At 40.5% G+C, this 22,180-nt stretch overlaps 2 protein-coding genes across 8 annotated transcripts in view; one reads left to right on the top strand and one right to left on the bottom strand.

The window, feature by feature from the left end:
- DOP1A (DOP1 leucine zipper like protein A) overlaps window positions 1–14,886 on the bottom strand; it is a 64,285-nt gene extending 49,399 nt beyond the window's left edge. For both annotated transcript variants that reach the window (XM_082049280.1, XM_082049279.1), the window contains exons 1-3: window positions 14,829–14,886; window positions 2,683–2,874; window positions 1,837–2,018 (exon numbers count right to left, since the gene is read on the bottom strand). In XM_082049280.1, coding sequence (XP_081905406.1) covers window positions 1,837–2,018; window positions 2,683–2,820 — 320 coding nt within the window. In that variant the 5' untranslated portion in view covers window positions 2,821–2,874; window positions 14,829–14,886. The remainder of the gene's footprint in view (window positions 1–1,836; window positions 2,019–2,682; window positions 2,875–14,828) is intronic.
- A 3,908-nt stretch (window positions 14,887–18,794) lies between these two features.
- UBE3D (ubiquitin protein ligase E3D) overlaps window positions 18,795–22,180 on the top strand; it is an 83,090-nt gene continuing 79,704 nt past the window's right edge. For 2 of the 6 annotated variants that reach the window (XM_082049661.1, XM_082049662.1), the window contains exons 1-2: window positions 18,796–19,727; window positions 20,240–20,439. In XM_082049661.1, the coding sequence (XP_081905787.1) occupies window positions 19,666–19,727; window positions 20,240–20,439 (262 nt within the window). In that variant the 5' untranslated portion in view covers window positions 18,796–19,665. Of the gene's footprint in view, window positions 19,728–20,239; window positions 20,440–22,180 lie in introns of all 6 variants that reach the window. The other 4 variants (XM_082049658.1, XM_082049660.1, XM_082049659.1 and 1 more) reach the window with 4 other exon arrangements.

Raw genomic sequence — 22,180 nt, forward strand, 5'->3', positions numbered from 1 at the left:
AAAACCAAAAATGGATGAGAATATCTGAGGAAATTTATACAAATACTTTTCCGTAAAAAAAGAAAAATAACGATGTTTTATTTCACCATGTAACCTAAAGATAATTTAAAGACATTTATACTGTTAAGCAGCAACAAAGTACATATTTACTTCAGAATTTAAGTCTGAAAACAGATTCTCAAACTAACAGTAAACCCACTGTTCATGATCCAGTATTTAAAGGATTTTAAACATTTGAGGTATGTTTTGAGCTTACTATGAATGTAAGTTCATAAAAGTTAGAAATGTGACCAGCTAAGGCAAAGTTACCTGCATACTAAAAATATTTTTACTATTGCTACTAAATATCATAAATTATTACAAACAGTACCAATAATCAAAGCCATGTGAAAAGAACCATAATCTTCAAAAGCACTGAGGACTCAGGTCAGAAGACCCTTAACACACAAAGAATAAAATGAAAGAACAGTAAAAATGGTAAGTTGGAGACAAAGATCTTAAAATAGAAACCTACAAATCTATTATTTTTTAAAAAGTGGATACAAAGCTACCCATGTTACAGGAGAAAAAAAAAAATCTTTCCAAAGTACAAAAATGTTTGCAAAAATTATTTTTGCCTTTATCTGTCTTGAAGAACTATTATTTTGCCATTGTCAATTGGTTTCTTTTTTTCTGCAGAAAATGTCTTTTTGTTCAATAAACAGCACACTGTCCCACAGCATTTCTTTGTAAGGCTGCTCATTCTTCGGCATTTGATGTTCAGGCATTGTCATTCTGCTTTCATGAAAAATACTGGAATCTTTGATAACGCCTTAATGTGAATGTCAGTCTTCTCCCAAGCATCAGTAACAATGGCTTTTAGTTATATTACACAAGGTAGCATTTTCCACTGTCCTAGAACTTATTGTTAACAAGATATTGCAGCTACTGAATCACTGCACAAAGAAAAAACACAAGGTGTGGTTTCAAAGAATCTTTAAAAACATGGAAACTCCAAACTGAGACACTCCCCTCTACCCTCTCAAATGTAACTGTACCTAAACGTCTTGACAATGCAAGACAGAACAGCTGATGTTAAGGCATACAATTTATTTCCAAGCATTAACAAACACCTCTGCTATCTAAACAGAATTCTACTTTATTTCACTGTTTCTCAAACTGGTGGAATTTTAATCTCTAGGGACAGCTAAAGAGTAAGAACCATGCGTGACTGTGTGTATACAGATATGCCTGTGCCTTACATAGCGAATAGAATAATGTCTTGTCCTCCCCACCCAACCAAAAAGGGAGATTTGGGAATCAGCATATTTCCCTACATTTACTTTTCAAGGATATCTTTCCTTTTCATTATCACCAGTTCTAGAGCCTGAGAAACATTTTGTACTTGCCTCCCATTCAAACAAAACAGACAATATTTCTGTTGATCTAATACCTTGGAAGAGAAAGTTTCTTGGCACAAACTATACTCAAATTCTTTTCCAATAGTACTTAAATTACAATAGAAAACTGTAATGTGAATACATTGAAATAAGTGCTAACACTTAATTACTTTACATACTATACAAACATGCACAAAACTTTGTTTATTTCAATGAAGAAATAACAAATTTCAGGTTTTTTAGCACTACAGTTTGCTCCTAAGAAAAGATTTGGTGATCTGTTTGTCTTCTGATACACAATATTCAGGAGAAGAGTATTACACAAGCACCAATAACATCGGGGAAAGAAACTGCATGATTCTTCCTATGTAGCAAAGCAATATTATTAATATAAAGTGCAGGAAACCAAAAGTATCTCAACTATGCAACTGGAATGCAGTTGTTAAAACTATTATACCTGTAGAGGAAAAGATCTTTGGCCAGACGTTTGGGTCCAATGATTTTGAAAATTATCTCATACGTTTCAAGTGCCTTCCGATGAACCCCTCCCGGCAAGGCTGGATGAAGACATTGTGCTAAGCGCTTGCCTATAGTCAGCTTTTTTGGTACCACCTGGTACTTTGCGTTGTTCTGCAGTACCTGATAAATCAACACATTAAGTAAAACAGCACAAGACAAGTTAAACATCACATGTACATTTTACAAATGAGTTCCTGAACATGGTCAGTAAGTCACAACACATGCCTAGGTTACAATACAAGGAAAAAAAAAGTTTACAATGTATCATGTAGCTTTTTCTTTGAAATGCCTTTCACTTGTACACTTGCTATAGGTGAAATTGCCAAGGCATTTAAAACTTCCCTTGCAATGAGCTCCTTACTTACAGATTGTCCATTTCATTTTACTCATCCTTTTGAAGACAAAAATTACTATCTCTAATTTGTTAAAACAAATAATTTCATAAAAATATCGCTCATATTTATACTGGCTACTATTTTTCACACTATTTCAATAACACTGAATTAGATTAGCAGTAAATGTTAGTAATAAAAAAGGCATTGCATTTTTTTCCCCACTGGAAATGTAAATAACTTTTCCCTTTACTTACAATTACAAAGGGTTCAACTGTAAATCTTAGAAAGGCATTTGATTTGTTTGTTCCTCGCACACACCCAACATTTGGCTCAGACTGTTAAAATATTTGCAAGAATATCAGACTGCTAGATCCTTGTGCTTCTGTATTTCAACATCAGTACCCTTTGTTATTTCCTGGATCTTTTCCAAGAGCACCTGCTAGGCATACCTTGTTTAGCTTTCCAAGTGCCGATATTAAATCTGCCCATTCACTGGAATATTCAAAGTTTTTCAGTGCTTTGTCAACAGCTGCTACATAGTTTCTGTATTTGGAATCTGTCAGCAGCTCCAGCTCTTCCGTGTTCATCCTCCCACGGTGTCCCCACTAGAGAGTAACTTGCAATTCATGTACAGACATTACCTGTTCAAAAAACAAAACCATCCTGAAACAATTGTTTCCATAGATACGGTATTAAAAAAAAAAAAATTCAAAAAGCACTATATTTTCCTCAAAGGCATTAAGAAATACTCTGAAATCAGTTTACAGCCATTTACACAAAAGATATTGCACACAAATACTTCACACGTCCAAATGTATACTTGTAATCAAGTCCTGTTTGAAACAAACAAAAACAACATCACCAAAACAAACCCCACAAAAAAACTCCAAACCTAAAAAGTTAATGCCCTGCCCCTCTGTTTATTCTAAACAATGAAACAAAGGAATGTTTTTATTTTATTTTTTTCCTCCTCTGGGTTCATCAGCAGAAAACCCCACCTTTCCACAGATCAGCCCTTCTGAAAACAGAAGACACCAATCTTTCTGTTCCCCTTCCAGGCAGAAGACAGGAATGAAGGACACATACAAGAGTCACACCGTATTCAAGAATACTTTCATGCATCAACACTTCTTTTCACAAGACCTGGTATTCTAATTCAGCAATGCAACTCTACTTTGTTTTTACATTATCATCACCCACATACAACGAACGTATATGTTTACTAGTGTTCTGTAATCAAAGGCTTTTGCAATTTGCTCTATATATTTTCATCATATGGTAGTGTACACCAAGTAATTATAATTAAGATACTGCAGTTCCAGAAACACCACCTCATACTTTTATAGGTCATATACCATTTATTTCATGATATTCAATCATTATTTAAAAAAGAAATATGCTTTTAAAGCTACTTTAACCCCAAGCAATTATAACCTATAATAGGAAATCCTATTGTAGCAAGCCTGTAAAAGGCAGCTTTGTGACACTTTTAATTGGGGTCAAGGAAGACAATTGTGTGCAGCACAGGCTGTAGCATGGTAGACCAACCAACCAACACACAATCAAAAACAAAAATACCCACAACCATGGAACATATATAAAGAGGCTACATGCACCAGACTGTCTACCAGGTACGATAAATAAGAGTCACATGAAAAGAGTGGCTTCAGTGAGCCCTTCCAAAGTGTCTGGAGAACATATCTCATTGGCCTCTTTTCCCAGTGAGTAGCAATATGACACAGGAGCAGGACTGCTTGAAATGCAAAATGCCTATGAAAAAAATAGAGCAGAAGAATTAGCAGAAATAGGGACATTTTGATTTCTGGTGGTTCTATAGTTGATGGAGATAATAGACTTATTTTTAAATTTTGCTCAGGAAAAAGTTCAAGTGTTTTTGGATCAGAAAAGACTAACAATTCAACTTGTATTACTTCAGGTAATCACAGAATTATAGAATAGTTTGGGTTGGAAGGGATTTTTAACGGTCATCTAGTCCAATCCCCCAGTTGTGCAAGATGCATCAAAAACATCAACTTTCTTCTGCCTTTTATCATATACAATCAATTTAAAATATTTTATATGGACGCATAAAAATCTTTATTTGACTTGTACTATACCCATTCCTCCCTTCAAATAGTGTTTCTGCCCAAAATGGCTATGAAGCTTCTATTTAATAACTTCAACAGTCCTCATAAGGAGTTACCACTGACTGAACATCAAACCCTAGGACTGGTGACTCAATATTTTCAGCTATCTGAAGGTTGGTTCCTTGCCATGTTCTTGGAACAACCCCACAACCTACAAACCACGGAAGTATCAATACTGTTTTACCTTTTCAGCACTCCAAAAGTTAAAAATGAAGAAAGCTATACTCTGACATCTCCAAATAAAGACAGGAGTACATCAAGCTCAAAATTTTGTGATCATAATCTTGTCAAGCTTACCACAAAGTGCCCTAGTGGACTTTTTGCTCCCTCATTTTTGTTCCTTTAATTAGCAGGTGCCTCTGAAGATAAATTGATAAGAACTCAGCTTTAAAACAATGAAGCTTGAGAGGATTAAGTGCTAGAAGAACATCAAGAAAGCGTTGTTTCAGTCAGACAGTCCACCACCACTCAAGGTCAAAATTCTGGATTATTCATTTCTTTATCCTTATTACTATGTTTCTCCTCATATTGATCATCTCCTGGTTTCTCAGCATCGTAAGGGAATTTGTAAGAAAGAAGAAACACAAGAAGAGAAGCGTATAGTTATGGACAAAAGGCAGAAAAAGAGCTGGGATAGTAGAAGTGAATAAAAATGTCAATAACTACAAACCTTTTGCACTCTAGATTCTGATGGCAGACTAATAATGACAGATTGTCTCCAAGGCAGAACAGAAATGCAAACCATTATTTAAAAAACATATTCTGGGTGCCAAATCAAGAGATTTTTGCGATACTGCGCTGGCATAAAGCACTTAGATAACACTTTTTAGTTCAAAAAGTATCTCATGGGCTTCATTTTATAATAACCACCCTTCTTTGGATTAAGTCCATAAGATATCAGGTTTGCTTTGAAAAAGCTGTAGAATGGCAACAGATTTCGCAAAGAGATGGTGGCACAATAGCCAGTGTCTGATCTCCAAAAGCAAAATAAAGTACTAACACTTAAAAAAGAAGAAAGGACCAACATACAAAAGTAGCACAATTCTCATTTTTCCAGGCACAAAAGATGGGGAAAGAACTTGACACAGTGGATAATGCTTTCTGAGTGAAAAAAGCATCATCATCCCTTTTTTTGTATCCAGCTGAAGCATAAATGCAACCACTTATGACAGAGTGGAAACAGGGCTCTGTCTTCCTCAAGGGCCTGAAAAACCTGCAAGCTGAGAGTGGACAGATTCAGGATTATCAAAGGTTAGACAAAACCAGCAGGAACACAGGGTTAAACAGGCAGCTTTCTTTGGACTTAAACTGATCAGAATATTCTCTTCCTATTCGAAAACAAAAAACATTAACAACTTCGACTGACTATTCTATACTTTTAGATAGGTCTATCACATGACGGCTGATACTAATAGACTTACTCTAGTCCTGTAATTGATATTTACATTTACCTATATGTTAGCAGCAACTTTAATCATTACAAAGTTTTGCATAGAGAAGAAAAAGCATACTGTTTTTTTACTGCTCTATTGTTGTAGTCTCATTTTTCTTTCTAAAAAAACAATAAGTTTTATATTGTTTGAGGTTACAGGGAAAGAAAGAATTTTTGTATATTTTCCCCACAGTTAAAATTCTTTGTTTTAAACAATATATCTTCCAAATCATATCAGTAACCATAATAAGCCAAGGATACACATACTATGTAAATATTATGTATTATTTTTATAAACCTGGCACTATGTTTATTCTAAGATCATTAAAACTACAAGAATGTCCATTTTTATTAGCTCTCATATATAAAAATATACTTCTCCCACAAGGTTTACTTTTTGTTCAGCCTGAAGACATTCTAAAATATAGCTTTTCATCTTTTCTCATTTCTATCATGTATCCTTACTGATACTTTTCTGTTTTCTTGTATAATAAAACTGCAGACTTAAATTTTATTTTACAGCACTGATATCTCAATACATTTGTAAATCTTAATAATGTTTATCTCTTTACAAGTATCGTACCTTTATTCTTCCATTGTTTACTATTAATTTGAGACATCAAAACCGTTGAAAAACAGCAGGTTTTGCCACACCATCAAACACCACAAAGAATAAAACATCTGTCTTGCCATTGCACAATCACCATTTAGCCTAAGTGCCAGCTTTCAATGGCATGTTATTTATTTCTCTTTTTAAACAAAAGTATGAAGAGCATCATCCTTCACTTTCATGGTGTTTCCCGCCCCCTCCGCCCCCCCAGTTTGGCATACCCCAATGAGATAAAACAAGCTTCTCAAATTAACAGTTCAGCCAATCTCATGCGTCTGGACCTGGGTTACCATCAACCTATTAGATGACCATGCCTCTTTTTAATGGATGACAAAAAGGCAATGAGGGTGTCTGAGTAGAAGGCTTATTATCAATTAGGAAGGAACTACCTAAAAAATGTTATGCATTTTCAAACTATTTCATAAAATCACAATTAAATCACAAGTGATTGCAAAAGTAGGTCTTGACACTTGCTTCCTCTTCTCATGGGGATCAGACACCACATACCACACAATTCTGGATATACCCAGATGTCTGTAGAGTCTTTGAGTATGACTTCGATAAAGCAAGCCATTACTCTGGACTGTGACTCTCCTTTTGCTGAGGCTTGTGTATGGTGTGTTCACAGAGCAAACTCCAATTCCCTTCATCACCCAGGTGATATTGGGTTAAGATGATGCTGCTACAGCTGTTTTCTTCGGCAAATGCTCATCCATCACAACTCATGTGCGTCAGACCCTTCTGTCTCACATCAACACAAACTATTAACCTCTTTAAGAGTCTCTAAATGGTTTTCACTGGAGCTAAAGAAACTCAATTGAGAAGAACAGCAGCTTCATCGGCACTTATTCAATAAAAGCAGCTTTCATCACAAGGTCACAAGACTTCCCAATGATTCATAAGGTCTCCAGTATCTGTTGTACTCCAAAGCTCCTCTTCGGGTTTAATTCACTACTGTTCCACTCTTACATTTTTCAGGCCTCAGAATTGCTCCATTTGTTCACTTCACACCAATCTACAATACTGAAATGGTTGCTTTCTGGTACAGGTCAAGGTCGGTGCGTAACACAAATGCGAGTACATTATTTCACTTCAAGAATTGTAAAGATTTACAGAATTACAGAGTGTTAGATTGGAAGGGACCTCAAAAGATCATCTAGTCCAATCCCCCTGCCAGAGCAGGAACACCTAGATGAGGTCACACAGGAAGGCTTCCAGGCGGGTTTTGAGACTCCACAACCTCCTTGGGCAGCCTGTTCCAGTGTTCTGTTACCCTTACTGAGAAGAAGTTTCTTCCCAAATTTAAGTGGAACCTCTTGTGTTCCAGTTTGAACCCATTACCCCTTGTCCTACTCTTGCTTGTCACCAAGAAGAGCCTGGCTCCATCCTTGTGACACTCACCCTTTATATATTTGTAAACATTAATAAGGTCACCCTCACAGTCTCCTCAAAACTAAAGAGACCCAGCTCCCTCAGCCTTTCCTCATAAGGGAGATGCTCCACTCCCTTAAACATCTTTATTGCCCTGTGCTGGACTCTCTCCAGCAGATTTGTCCCAAGTACTGCAAGAACCTGAGCTCACAAACTTGCTCCCTTTGAATTCCTCAGAGTTTCAGCTTTGTAATATTTCAAGACTTTGCTAAAACTGTTGGCTGTTTCAAGTATGGCTATAGGACATACAATGAAAGAACTAATAGATAATTAAAAAGCAGATAAGGAAAAAAAACCCACTTTTTTTTTTTCCTTTTCAAGCTGTGTACAGTGCCCACATACCAAACTGGTAACTGCAGAAACACATTTGTATTTAAATAGACTTAATACAAACAGATTTGAATACATGGAAAACAGAAGCCTTGTCATTTGGTAATTTGTTATGCTTTGCTTCCCCTCAGAAGCATTTAAAAGCATGAATAGCAAAATAAATACTGCAAATCCCAGGCTAGTCTCTTAAGATAAAAAACAAATGCTGGAAATACATATATTCTTCTATCAACAATAATTTTCCAGTTACAGCTAATTACTCTATTTCTAAATTTACTTTCTAAAGAGCCCTCTTATTTCAAAATTTTTCAAAGAGGCATCTCTAATGTCTTCTGAAGAATAAGAACCATTTGAGCGTGTTATTTTAGCCAACTGCTATTCAATACAGTAATGAAATATTAAAATATACATATATACACATATTACCCAAACAAACAAAAGACTACAATGTATAGTTAACTATTATTTGCCATTATTTCATTAGTATCCTGCAACAGTATAAAGCACTTAGTAAGATTTCATTTTATGAATACCCAGTCAAACTTCACAAGTGGAAACGGCTTATTACATTTTTCCACAGGGAAAAAAAAAATGGCACTGCTTTAGGTGTTCAAATACCTTTCCATGTCAAAACTGATTTAAATCAGCTTAACAATCTGTACATTACTCATACTAGCAACTTCCTGAGAGCGATTCTCATTCAAACAAGAATTAAATGAGTGAAAACCTACAGTTTGTACTACAGAGGATGTGCTCCCTCCTGGCTTTAGGATCTACAAAATATGTTTATTACAACACAAAAAACAAATCATCAGTAAGAAGTAACTAAGTACACTTTTTCTCCTTCTGGATATCCAGGAAGCCACAGAAGAAAGGTGACTGGAATGAAACTGCAAGTCTACCACTGAACATAGTCTGATGGAAATAAATAAGGTACGCAAAACGTTCTTTCTGTTATTGCCATTTTAGGATATTCCAAAGTCTGGCTTACACCAGACATGAGTTCATAAAGAGGAACAAGTAACAAGCTTAAAAAATAATAAGGAATGTACAACAAGCCTTCTTCGTAATCAACTTCTCTATTCACTGCTTTTAACTATATAATATGTGAACTACAAAACAGTTTGATATACTAGACTGAAATTTTGATTTTGATTCCAGACGTACCAAGAGAACACTACTGATTCCTTTTCTTCCAGCCCTGGTGCACTGTGCCTGCACACTCCTCATGACTGTCTTACTGCTTGTGGCAAAGTACGAGATAAAAAGCAGCCCTGTTCACTACAGGGATCTCCAAGCACTGCTGTAACAGAGCAATAAAAGGCTTCCACTGTCAAAAAAATCCTTGACTTAATGCCAGATAATTACGCACATCTAACAGTTAAAAATTAATTCAGAAAATCTGAAAAAAAGCAAACTAAATACATATTAGCCAACGAAAGCATTGCAGTGTCATACAGCAGATGCTTCAAGTGACAATGTGCAATGTGATGATACTCAGTATAACAGACATCTTCCAGAGTTAAGTCCTCGTGCACTACACGAATACTGAAATCTTATGCTAAAGTCTCTACTTTTAAAATACCATATTCATCTTGAGATCAAATCAAAGGTTCACATTTCACAGATCTTAACTTATGTCACTCAGTAAATGAAAGATGATTTGCATCTTCTTTGTTACAACTTAGGTCAACCATTTACTGAAAATATTTTCTTCTTCCTAAAGTAATATTTTCCCATATTTTTTCCTTTCTAGCAACAAGTGATTTGCAAGTTATCTACCTGCTGTGCTATAACTTTATCAGCATACATTTTACATCTAAAAATCAACAAAACTCCAGATATCCATGCTTCTTATTTTAAACTATGCAAAATATCTAACATGTCTTATTAAAAAACAGATGGCAATTTAAGTCAGAATAATGACAACAGAGAAAAATGGGAAAATGCTTCTTTGAATTTGTGGCTATATTTCAATGTGGCTATCTTTCAACTTACAATTACTTTTCATGTCTCCTTCTTCCCTTTGTTGACCACTTATATTTGAACAAACAATATTTCAACCTAGATCTGGAACTGGTCACTATTTCCCTCTAATTCAATTACACATCTGAAGGTAAGAAAAACAAAACAAACACCTAGAACTTAACCTGCATACTTTTGACATGCTTGCAGAAGGTCTCCTCCTAAAACTTCATTTCACCTCAGCTCACGGAGTTACCATCTTTATACCAAATTTAAATTATAGCAGCAACACATCCATCAAAGAAATCTAACAATCTGGGTAAGGCATTTTAAAAATAATAATAATATCAGTCTCCAGACTGCCAACCCAACAATCCCAAATGCAGAATGTAATAGTTACTTTTTTTTTTTTTTTTTAATTAATATATAAAATGTAGCTTTCTGGAGTCAACCAGCCATTTTGTAGATACGGAACCAAACAAAACCACAAGAGCCTTACTCAGAAATTAAGTAAAACATTGTATATAGTTTATCACCTACTGTTGCCTGGAGCAAATAAAACTGTTGCCATGCTGAAAAAGGTTGGCTTGCCCCCTGGGTTGATGGAGCCTTCTTCACCTCTCCACAATCAAACTTGCAACATGGTGCAGCTAGTAGCCTCCCCACCTTCATAAAAAGCTCCCGAGACTTCATATTAGAAATAAGGCTGTCTGGATGACTCTAAACAGAATATGGAAGATATCTGTCTGACAGAGCTAAATCCATGATAACGACACAAGTTTGGTAGGTTGGAAAAATCATTAGCAAAGAGAAAACAAGCATGTTCCGGTAAGAGTGCAACTGCAGCCACCCCATGGCTCCCGTACCCACTGTAAGCACCTCAAGAACTGCACAGCTCTCACAACCACCCACTAGTCATTGGGGCTACTGCCCTCTCTGTTGAGCAATGATTGATAAGCACATGATTTCAAATATTTAACCTTCTGTCCAGGTGACTGAGCATAGTAACAGGACAAGCTTTCTAAAATAAACCACAATTTATTTTCACTTTTACATGTTTCGGCCTCGTGCCTTCAAATGGTCACTATACCATCTCTGAATATAATTCCTTTTTAACTAGCTAGCTCTCCTCTTTTGATCTTTTCCGAGCATTTACTGACAGAAGTCTTACCTTGAGGTATTCTTTTACTTTCTGGCTTATTTTTTACTCTCAGTAAACTAATAAATCTGATTAACATAGTAATACAGTTAAAATAAAGAAATAAGCAAAAAGCCATAGCAAACGTAACAATGAAAAACTCAAACAAGTGTGACTATGTTTAAAACTAAGTTAGTACTACACTTTTTTTTAAAGGAGTGTTTGCCAACTTCTGAATACTTTTCAGCTTGGTAGACCAAAAAACAAACCCACAACAAACCAAAAACAAACCAAAAAAAAACAACCAACCAACCAAAAAAAAAAAAAGCAAACACCAAAAAAAAGGGAATTACATGAGTTTCACTGTCTTACATAATGCTTACAGCACTACCAGCATAAAGCTGTACCTTCACATTGTGACATCTCTTTAAATACTCTGATACATAGTTTAACACAGAATTTATCAACTTAACAAAAAAACCCTCCAAAAACGGTGGCCTGATAATTTATTCATTTATACTTTGCTCACAATAACTTTAAAATTGAAGATTTAGGTAAGCCTTTTATTCATCCATACCCATCATATTAATATGTAGCTTCAGCTGAGTTTAAGTTTCTGTCTCCAAACAACCTTGATATTTCTTTCAACAAAAAATGTCAGAAGTTCTCATGTCCTTAGTATTGCCTTACTTGGGTAACCACTTAATGAAATACATTGAGGCAAGACTTTGTCCAACTTCTTTTTTTATTATACCTTGAAGTATAATAATTCATTCATGTCAAATTTCAAGTCATTTCTATAGTTTTATTCTGAATTAGTGTCATACACCATACATATACCTACACATTACCTAGATCGCAGTTATATTTTGTAATGCATCTGATTTCACATATTCTGCAGATTAATTTCAAAGGAACTTGTTCAGCAGAATCCTCTTCTGACTGTTCTGAAAATGGTAGCTGGACCAAAACTTGTTTGCCCTCCTTATCCTCAGAAGCAACCCAGAAAATACATAAATGTACATAAATGTACATAAATTCCCTTTGATTTTTGCAAATGAAACTAGTAACCAAATTAGGCAAAGCACCATCCCTCAGCTTTCCACAACTTTTATGCTTATACTGAACTAAAAATTTGTGGCAAAAACAGTGTTGTGTTGACTAGTGAAATAATTACTGAGTCTATCTGGTGTTTTCTTGTTTCAGTTATTGGGGAAAAATGGTTGATCCTGCAGTTTTCTTCTGCTCAAGCTCTCAGAGAGAAACATATCACTTACTGTTTCTATTTGTCATTCAACTTCTTTTCAGCTACAAGTCAGGGCAACATAATGATTAATATGAAAGGCAACATATGTGCATACAAATAAATTACTTCAATTTTTCTGTATCATGTTTTAGCAGGTATTATTTAATTTAGCCTCTTTTCTATCTCCTATTTTTCTCAACAATTTTCAAACCAGGGTTTTTTTACAACATACTTCATACCTCTTCTTCCACACACTGCATATTTAACATAACACAGTTCCAAAGTAAAAAAGAAAAAAAAAAAAAAGTAGAATAGTAATAAGTATTTTCAGTCAGCCCAGCCCAAGCAGTCATTCCCAGCTAAGTGCGAAGATGCTGAAGGTAGACAGCAGTAACTGGGTTCAAGAGAACCAAGAACTAAGCAATGAACACATATGTGCATTCTCCCCTTATTCAAATGGAGAACAATGGCAGAACACAGGCTGAGCCCACTTGCACCAGACAGACTGCGTTCTTACTCATGTAGCTCACTGTGCATGTGATGAGTTATTTCTAGTGGTCAGCGTAGCATGCCAGTATTTTTACACAAGAAAAGCACTACCAGTATAAACATGGCCTAACATGTAAACATAACTAACCACTCAAATGCAGAGCCACTTCACTAATATAAGGTATAGGATAACTTGTCTTTGCAAGATGCTGTTTAAACATCTACTGTCACTACAGGTGCCACCAACAAGCTGGGAAAGTAAGACATTCATTAAGTTAGAAATACAGTCTCTCCTTCACCATCTCTCATTTTCAGGCTGCTTAGTTTCCAAAAGCACGTATTCTCATTTAAATTAAAACAAAACCAGGAATTACACTGTTGACGTTCCACCTGTTTCCAAACTGACATTCCTCCATACAACATTCATCCACGTTATATTAAAAATGACTGTACATTTTGGATAATCACAATATTGAGACATCACACTATTATTAGACCTGCAAAAGGACTACCATATTTCAGACTGTTTCTGAAAAGCTACCAATATATCAAACAAAAAAAAAATAAGCACATCTGACAGCCAGGCCAGCATAAGTATTTAACACAGACAGAACAAAGCTCAGCAACAAAATGAAAGACTATTATAATAGTCTAGACTATTAAATAAAAAAGGGGCATAGTATAACCTAATTTCCGACAAGCATCTAGCCCATCACTATTTAGATAGAGTCTCCCCACCACTGCACACTCCTATAGCTGGAATTCAGGTATCACATTATGCAGTTAACCTGAGAATCATAACACATTCACTATTACTGCATACAGAAAGAAGATGCTGGAGTGCAAGGGTTCTTGCTAACCAACAACAAAAATAAAAGGGTTGAGTCACCCTGAACAAGCTCATCAAAAATTGTACCACATATCCAGCATATTTTAGCATACTTGAAGAGATAAACTGTTAAGGGTTTTCTGGTTATTATTATAGGTATGCAAATATTACTTTAAAAAAAAACTTGTAACACCAGAGGTGGTCAAATATTTTTGCCTTTCAAGTGATCATCACAAGATTTAAAGCAGTCCCTGCATCAACAGATGCAATTTAAGCCTGCACTACACAAACTACGGACAGCCATACATGCCATGTATCCTTCCAAACATCACCCGCAACAACTGGTACAGCCGAGCAAGCAGCCAGCCCGGAATTTGACCCAAAACAGGCCCACAGCCCTTATCCGCTCAAGGTCAAAGCAGGACGGCTCCGGCAGCCCAACGCCGAGCTCGATCCCGGGCGGGAAGAGGTTCCCCCAGGAAGCCCCCCCGCGAATCCAGGCCTCGCCAGCAGCGCCCGCCGCAGGTGCCGGGGTTGGGGCGGGAGGGAGGGAGAGAAGCTTTGCAGCCACGAAACCCACCCGGGCCCACTGTGCGCTCCGGGGGCCAGCCCGGGGCAGAGCACGGAGCGGCACTGGGGGGAGCCAGACGCCACAGGTTAACTGACGCAGAGCCATTACCAGGCTAACCGCTCCCGCCAGGCTCCGCCGCACCTGCCCCCGCCCCCAGGCCAGCTCGGGCCCGGGCCAGCCCTCACTCTCCCCGACGGTGTCCGCGGCCCGGCCCGGAGAGGGGAGAGGAGAGGAGAGGGCCGGCTTGGCTGCAGGGGCGGACCCCGCTCGGCTGCGGCGCCCTCTCCAACACAGACGCGGCGACAGGGAGTGAGGAGGGCAGCGGCCGCCGGGCCCACAGCCCACCTGCGCCGGGAGGAGGAGGACGAGGAAGGAGAAGAGGGGGGCGCCGGGGCGAGCGGCGTTACCTGAGCGACCCGAGCCGGAAGAGCCCGACCGCCACCGGCACCCCCGCGCCGCCCTGACAGCTCCCGGCATGCACCGCGCCGCGCCTCCCGCCCCGCCCGCACCGCGCCGCCACACCGCGCCCCCTGGCGGGCCGCGGCCGCAAAGGCGCGCAGGAGGCGCGGAGCTGCGTGAACGCGCAGCGGCCGGCGCTGAGCGGTCCGCATAGTGGTGGAGGATGGGCCGCGGCGGTTGGTTTGCCAGCACGAGAGCGCGCACGTGCGTAGCGATGTGTTTCTGTCCACACCTGGGCTGGCGGGAAGCCGTTTTAATTGCGCGTTATGCGGAGGAGGAGCTGGCTCAGTACGCGTGGGCTGTGAACGTCCGTGAAGGAGCTTCTCGGGCCTCCTTGATGATGTAGTCCTGCCATGTATGGGGAAAACGAGCAAGTGGACATGTGCACTGATGCAAATAAAAATACGGGGTTTATGTATATATATATATATGGATTTTGTCTAATCTTTACATAGTTCACCAAATATAGTGCACGTAAAAACGGAAGGCAGGCAGTACTTTAGAAAATATTATTGATTATATTAGTAGTAGTTGTATTTAGGATTTTATGAAATCTGTTCTGATTAGTATGCTGAAGTCCTTACACAGAAAGGTGTGCGAGATGCCCACACAGACAATACTGTAAGGAATTTTTTACTGCAAGACCGATTTTCAAGGGACCAGTTCCACAATATGAAGGATGCAGTTCTTAGGCTGCAATCTGTTAGTGTCAAATCCATCATTACGGTTCTCAAATTTAAGCAGGCTTCATAATAGCAATCAGTTATTACGGTTATAAACGACTTAACTGCAAAAAAAACCCCAAAAACTGCATTTAGCTTATATAATAAATCTTTTAGATTCTGTCTGAAGACAAGTAAATATTTCTAAAATATTGCCAGGGGAAAATCCAATTTATAAATCTTCTACTTGGTGACTTATGTTATCAGCCAACATTTTATGGAGTCTAATTTTATTCTCCAGACTTGGAATAATAATAAAGAGGAAATGTGATTCCTTTTCTATTCCAGGATTCACTAGGTGAGAAACAGTGACTTTTTGGAAAGCTGACAATTCCCACCAGTTTTCTGAGGCACTGAGTGTGACTTTACAGGTCATGTATCTGCAATTAAAATGGTGCATTTATAATTACATTTATTTAAAGATGCTTATAAATGCATTTGAGATTTCATGCAACTAGGGCCGGTGCTGCTTTTGGAGCTATTTAAAAGTGGTGATCTTCACAGAGTGGTGGGACTTCGAATAACTACATGCCTTCACACGCTCCTGCACTGTCAAGCAGTTAGACTTCTAAGCTTCACTTTTGCTGAATTTAGTAGAAGCAGTTAAAACTTGGAGCTCTCAAACAGTTATCTGAAATTGTTTCATCAACTTTATGTACAGTGGCAATCAAAAAAACCCCACAAAACACTGTACATTATCAAGAAGAATATTGAGAACAAAATAGAGGGAGTCATTTGGCCGCTATAGAAAATGCCAGCACAAGCTTAGATTGATTACTGCATCACTTTGTGTCTTCACGGCTCAGGAAGGATACAGAAGAGTTAGGGAAGGCACAGAGAACGGACTGTGTCACCACCTTACAGCAAGAGCAATAACAGCTGGGAGAGAATTGACTAAAATTTACAAAATAATGAAAGAGACCAAGTTGTTAAACAAATTCCACAGTATGAGAATGAGGGGACACCTCATGAAAACAGTGGATCATTCTTTAGACTTGTTAAAAAAATGATTTTCTCCAAAGCAGATAGTGAACTTCTAGAATGTATTGACACTAGAGGCAGGGAATTGGACACTATCCATAGGCTCGAGGAGGCATTATTCATATTGATGGCAAACACATGGGTAAGTGGACACTGAAGGAACTAGGCAGGGATATACCCTCCAGCATCCCTAATACTATGAGAGATGCAGGGGAAGTACTGGGAAGTGACCACATTAAGGAGCACATTGGAGTCAAACTGGGCCAGATGCACCACTGATGCAACGTGCCCTTGTTCTATAGGAGTAATTATTTCACTGCAGAAATGGTGAGAAACCTGTAATAGACAATTTTGAATAAATGAAGTCCACACCCTGCAAATACTTATTATTCATAACCTTGTAACCTTGTATGAGCCCTTGTAAAGTCAGGGCCCAAGGCCCTTTTACTAATACTAAGAGTTGATTCTCCTATAATCATGTGGATTTTATGTCTGATGTGTGACGTGCTTGCTCAGAACAATTTAACCTGCAATATGTGCGTTGGTTTACTAAGTAATTGGAAATGAAAGCCACCATGTGGACTAAATATTTTTCTTCCTTAAAAAAGCAAACAAACAAAACCAAAATCCCCAACCACCACCCTCAGAATGGCATGTAGAAACTACAATCTGGATCTTAGAATACTTGAATAAATTCACGCTTTATAAATTATTGGTTGAAACAGTTTAACTGATTATTGTCTATTTTTTCCCACAAAATCTGACCTTACTCCATCTCCTTCTTTGAGACACTCCTAGGACATCTACTTGGTTTTGCCAACTCCAAAGACTAAGATTATTTCAAAGTAATAATGTCCTAGATAGTAAATTGCTAGGAAATTAACATCCAAATCTGCCTTTTTGTTTGAAGCTTTGCAAATCATATTTTCAAAGAACTCTCTGCAATTGCAAAAGGTCTTGAGAGTTTCATAGAAAGTAAACATCTAACATTAGGAAATACTGTTTTTTCCCAAAGCAAAAGCTTCTTTCATTGTGTCCTCAAATACAGCCCATCAACAGCCTTTTATATGCTGTGAGGGCAGCATGCTGGATGAAGTGGGGACAGTGCTCATGAGCTAAGGGATGATCACACAGGGGTGTCAAAGTGGGTTACAGTCTCTTTGATAAAAGACCTGGTGAGAGGCAGTAGAAAGCCTTACCCCAGAGCAGCAGATGCCTGTGCCCAGAAGTCGGTTTGGCATGAGTGCGATGGGACAGCATTCAAGAGCTGGGTGAATGTGGATGAATGTGGATTGGGAGGAACTCGGGCAGATTTGTAATGCTGCAAGAAAGGGTGCAGAGGGGATTGTTCACACGGCAGAGGGTGGGTGGTGGTGCAGTGACATGCCACAGGATACAGTCCCCAGTGCAGACTGGGGAGCTTGCCCCTGGCTCAGCAGGGGCCACTGCTTGGACAGAGCTTCAGGGGCACGGTGGGTTGACCCCGGCCAGCTGCTAGCTCACTGGTGACTGACAGCAGCAGGAGACTCCCAGCTGTGGGGCATGATGGACCCCATCTGCCAACCTGACCTGCTGCCTCAGGAGGCTGGTTGCTTGTTAGGGGCTTGGATCCAACACGTTGCAGAGATACTGCGGAGGCTAGCCTGGCTCTCAGCCTACTACCCCCAATTCATATCCACAGCGTCACCAATGATACTGATCTGTGAAGCAACACCTTGGCTATGTGGAGTTCTTGTGTGGGCTGCGCAATGGGCTGGGTGAGAGCTTGCAAGTCAGGACCAGAAGAGATGCCAGTGAAGATGACACCTTAGCGGGAGTGTGTTACAGACCACCCGGTTAGAATGGGGAAGTGGATGAAGTCTTTTGACACAATCCAAGGAAGTCTCCCGGTCACAAAGCCTAGTTATCATGGGGGACTGCTGCCCCTGGGAAGGAGTGCCTGGCTGGGGAGCAGCTCTCTGGGGAAGGCCCACAAACCCTGGTGGGCAGCAAGCTGACCTGCCTGGCCTTGGCAGCAACAAGGACCAAGAGCATCCTGGAGCAGAGCCCGTAGATCAAGAGAACTGATTATCCCCCATTACTTGGCACTTGATAGACCACATACAGGAGACAGTGTCCAGTCTTCACCCCAGTGCCCAGACCCAGGCTCCTCACAGCAGTGTGTAACAGGCAGATGTTGAGGTGCACAAGGTCCAGGCTTGTAAGGAATGTTTAACGAAGAACTGTTGTTTTTACATAACTGAGGACCTGGCACCTGACCCAGCAGGGAGGAAAGACCGAGAGACATCGGACTATGAATCTTTAATGTAAAACACAGTCTCTTGCCGGAATATATACTGATACCTACATACATACTGATACCTGTATTTACAAGTTAATTTAGGGGTAAGGACCGAGAGACATCAGACTATGAACTCTTAATGTAAAACGCAGTCTCTTCCCAGAATATATACTGATACCTGTATACATACTGATACCTGTATTTACAAGTTAATTTAGAGGGAAGTGCAGCCAAAGTACGAGGAACCCATATCTTAAATAGATTGATAAGGGCAAGGGTATTGTATGCATCGGGGCAGTCTGTAAACCCTGAATTACCAAACCAATGGGGAACAGGGGAGAGAAACTGCGGCCGGGATTTTGGGGGGATATAAGCAGGGGCTTTTTTCCCTATTAGGTGTGCCTACCTTTAGGTAGAACACCCGGTCTTACAAAATCATTATTAAAATATGCTTTGCTAAGAGATCCTGCCTGGGCCTATTATATTTGCAAAATAGTTGTTTCCTACAGGCTGGGAATAAGAAAACCCCGTGAGCCAGCCCAGCCCAAGAGCGGCTGCCGGGCCAGACTGTGCAGACCCCGACCTCGGACCTTCGCGACCCGACAGGACCCAGGCCCGGGCACCCAGGCCTGACCGCGGGGCGAGCATAGAAGGCACAAGACACCTACCCGGCCGCCTTGCTGCCGCTGCGCGGGCGTGGCCGGCGCCGAGCAGGCGGGGCCGTGGCGGCCGCACCGCGCCTGCGCCGGCGGAAGAGCGGCTGCTTCCTGCGCGGGCGGCCGGAGCGTTCCCCATCCCGGCATGGCCGGAGGGTTCTTGCTGGAGATCAGGCGGAGGACGCAGAGCGCGTTGCTGGTTATCCGGTAGTGCGGAGGCGCTGCCTGCCTTCTTGCCGCTCGGGCTGAGCTGAGCGGGGCCGGGGCCGGCGGGGGAGGCGCAGGGCGCGGCGTTGGGGCGGCGGGTCTGGGTTTTCGCGTCCTTTGCCTTGGACGGGGCGAAAGCCGTGTGATCCGCAGGGGCCTCCCCCGCCTGTTCGCCTCTTGCGCGACTCGGAAAAGCGCAGAGTCACGGTGCAAATAAACGCTTCCTGAGAACGCTGGTCTGTTTCTCTCGATTGCTCCTCAGCCCCACGGCAGACCCCGGGTTACCGCGTGGGGTCCGAGGGCGCGACTCGGGCGGCGGGAGAGCTGCAGGCTGCCCCGGGCTCGGTGCACCCGCGATGCGGGCTCGGCGGCCCGTGCTCCCGCGTTGTGCCTGCACCTGCCACCGAGTTACTGCCTAGCTCCGGTGCCTCGGCGCTGGGATCCTCCCCGCTCGTTACCGCGTACCAGCTCGCCCTGACGCCTGAGGTAAACCCGTTGCTTTGCCTCCCCAGCGGGGCGGACCTCCCCAGCGCGCCGGTGGATGTCACGGTGGCCGCGGACCGGCTGGAAGTGAGCAGCGGCGGGAGCTGCGAGGCGGCGGCGCTACCGGCAGGGGTCAGGCTGGCCCCGTCCTCCTGCCGCGGCCTGCGCCACCTCCCGGGCGACGGCCTCCACCTGCGCATGCGCCTCAGCCGCCCGCCGCCGGGCGCCGGTAAGGGCGGGGCGGGGGCTGGCCCATGGATTAAGAAAAGGGCTGGTTTGCTTAGGGTTGCCTGAAACCGGAGCCTTTTAACCGGTGTGCGGACAGAGAATTTAAAGTTTAGATTCTGCAGCACAACTCCACCCCACACCCGAACCCGACTGGGGTTCCCGGGTTGCGTTATGCGCGTGTTGGACTGATAAAACTTAATAGAATTGTCAGTTTTAAAAACCAAAAGTGCAAAAAGTGGCATAACAAAAAGGAAACACGGTTGGCAAAGTGTTGCATGTACAAGTTTGAGAGCTGCTCTCAATTCTTCCCCCGTGCTTCCCCATATTACTTCAAAATTATTTCCTTTCCCTCCCATTTTGTGTTTGGTAGCTGAAAATGCAGTAAGATGATCCATCCAGGCTATTGCACTGAGGTTGTCACCCACCACTTGGTTATAAAGGATTGCGATTTTGTGCTGGAGCTTGTTCTCACAGCCTCAGCTTGCAGAGGTTGATGTTGCAAACTTACCTGCTTTATTTCCATGCTGCTAATTCAGGTCTGGGATGTGACTGCAGAAATAGGAAGCATGGTGATGTAGCTGTTGATTTCATTTATTCAAGCATCCAGGCTCAGTATGTTTAGATTAATTTAGCAGGATGGGACACAGACAGCTATATTAAATAACAAAAAAATGATATTCTGTGGTTTTAAAGTAGAAACGATCAGTAGAGTATGTGATGTACAATAATGATTTCAGCACCAGAAATACAGTCTGGTGATTTTGTGGTATGCTGAGGATGCTTCCGTACGTTAATCTGTAACTACAAATGTGCTTTGTCAATTCAACTATACAAAAATTATTTAGTGTGTCTTGTTGATGAGACATGCTTAAAAAGTGAAGTTTTGAATATTTAATTTTGAAAGTTGTACCAGTGAAAAACATGTATGTGAACCAGATGGCAATTGACATGTTAGATAACCTTAGTTAACCTTTTTTATGTTAATGTTTATGTTTAATGTTATGTTGATGTTTACGTTTAATGTTTTATATTTAGCTGCAAAACTAATTGTCTAATGAAATTAGGCTAATTGCCCAATATGAAATTCTGGAACCTTTAAAAATACTTTTCATTTGTGTTTGCAATGTAAACACCGAATGCCAGTCCTGAGAATATACTTTGATTCTTAAGTCTGAGGAAGGGAGCAATGCAAAACCTATTAATACATAGAGCTAAGCTTACAGTTTTGCTTTTTCTTCCAGTTAGTGTTATTGGATAATTTTGGGGAAGCTTTTATAGCTCCTTTTTTTAATTTGGGAAAGTTTTTTGAGCCTTTTTTTAGTGAGACTGTTTTTGCTTTGCTGGCCTGCAGAGGGTATTGCTTACTATCTATTCCTTGAGAGTGACTGGTCTCTTACCTGTCTTTAAAACTAATGCCCTTTTCCCCTCACCCCCTGACTATTTTGTGTTACATATTGGACTGTACCCTCTTATTGCAGAGACACCGATTAGCAGAAATATCATTACAAAAGAGTGGCATTGAATTTTAATTTATACAATCTCTGTAATGAGATAAATATATCAGCTCCCCCTGTAGCAAGGATTTGCACATTTAAAATAATTATTCACATACACAATTCCTATTGTATATTCTAATTGTTTGTTAGATTCTAATCTTTTTTTGGTTTGAGGTATATGGCAGGATTTTTCTGTACAAGTAGCTGAAAATTTTACATAGTGTTGAAGATTAATGTGTCTCCTTC

The sequence above is a fragment of the Streptopelia decaocto genome, assembly GCF_964273445.1.
Source record: "Streptopelia decaocto genome assembly, chromosome: 3".
Taxonomy (NCBI): domain Eukaryota; kingdom Metazoa; phylum Chordata; class Aves; order Columbiformes; family Columbidae; genus Streptopelia; species Streptopelia decaocto.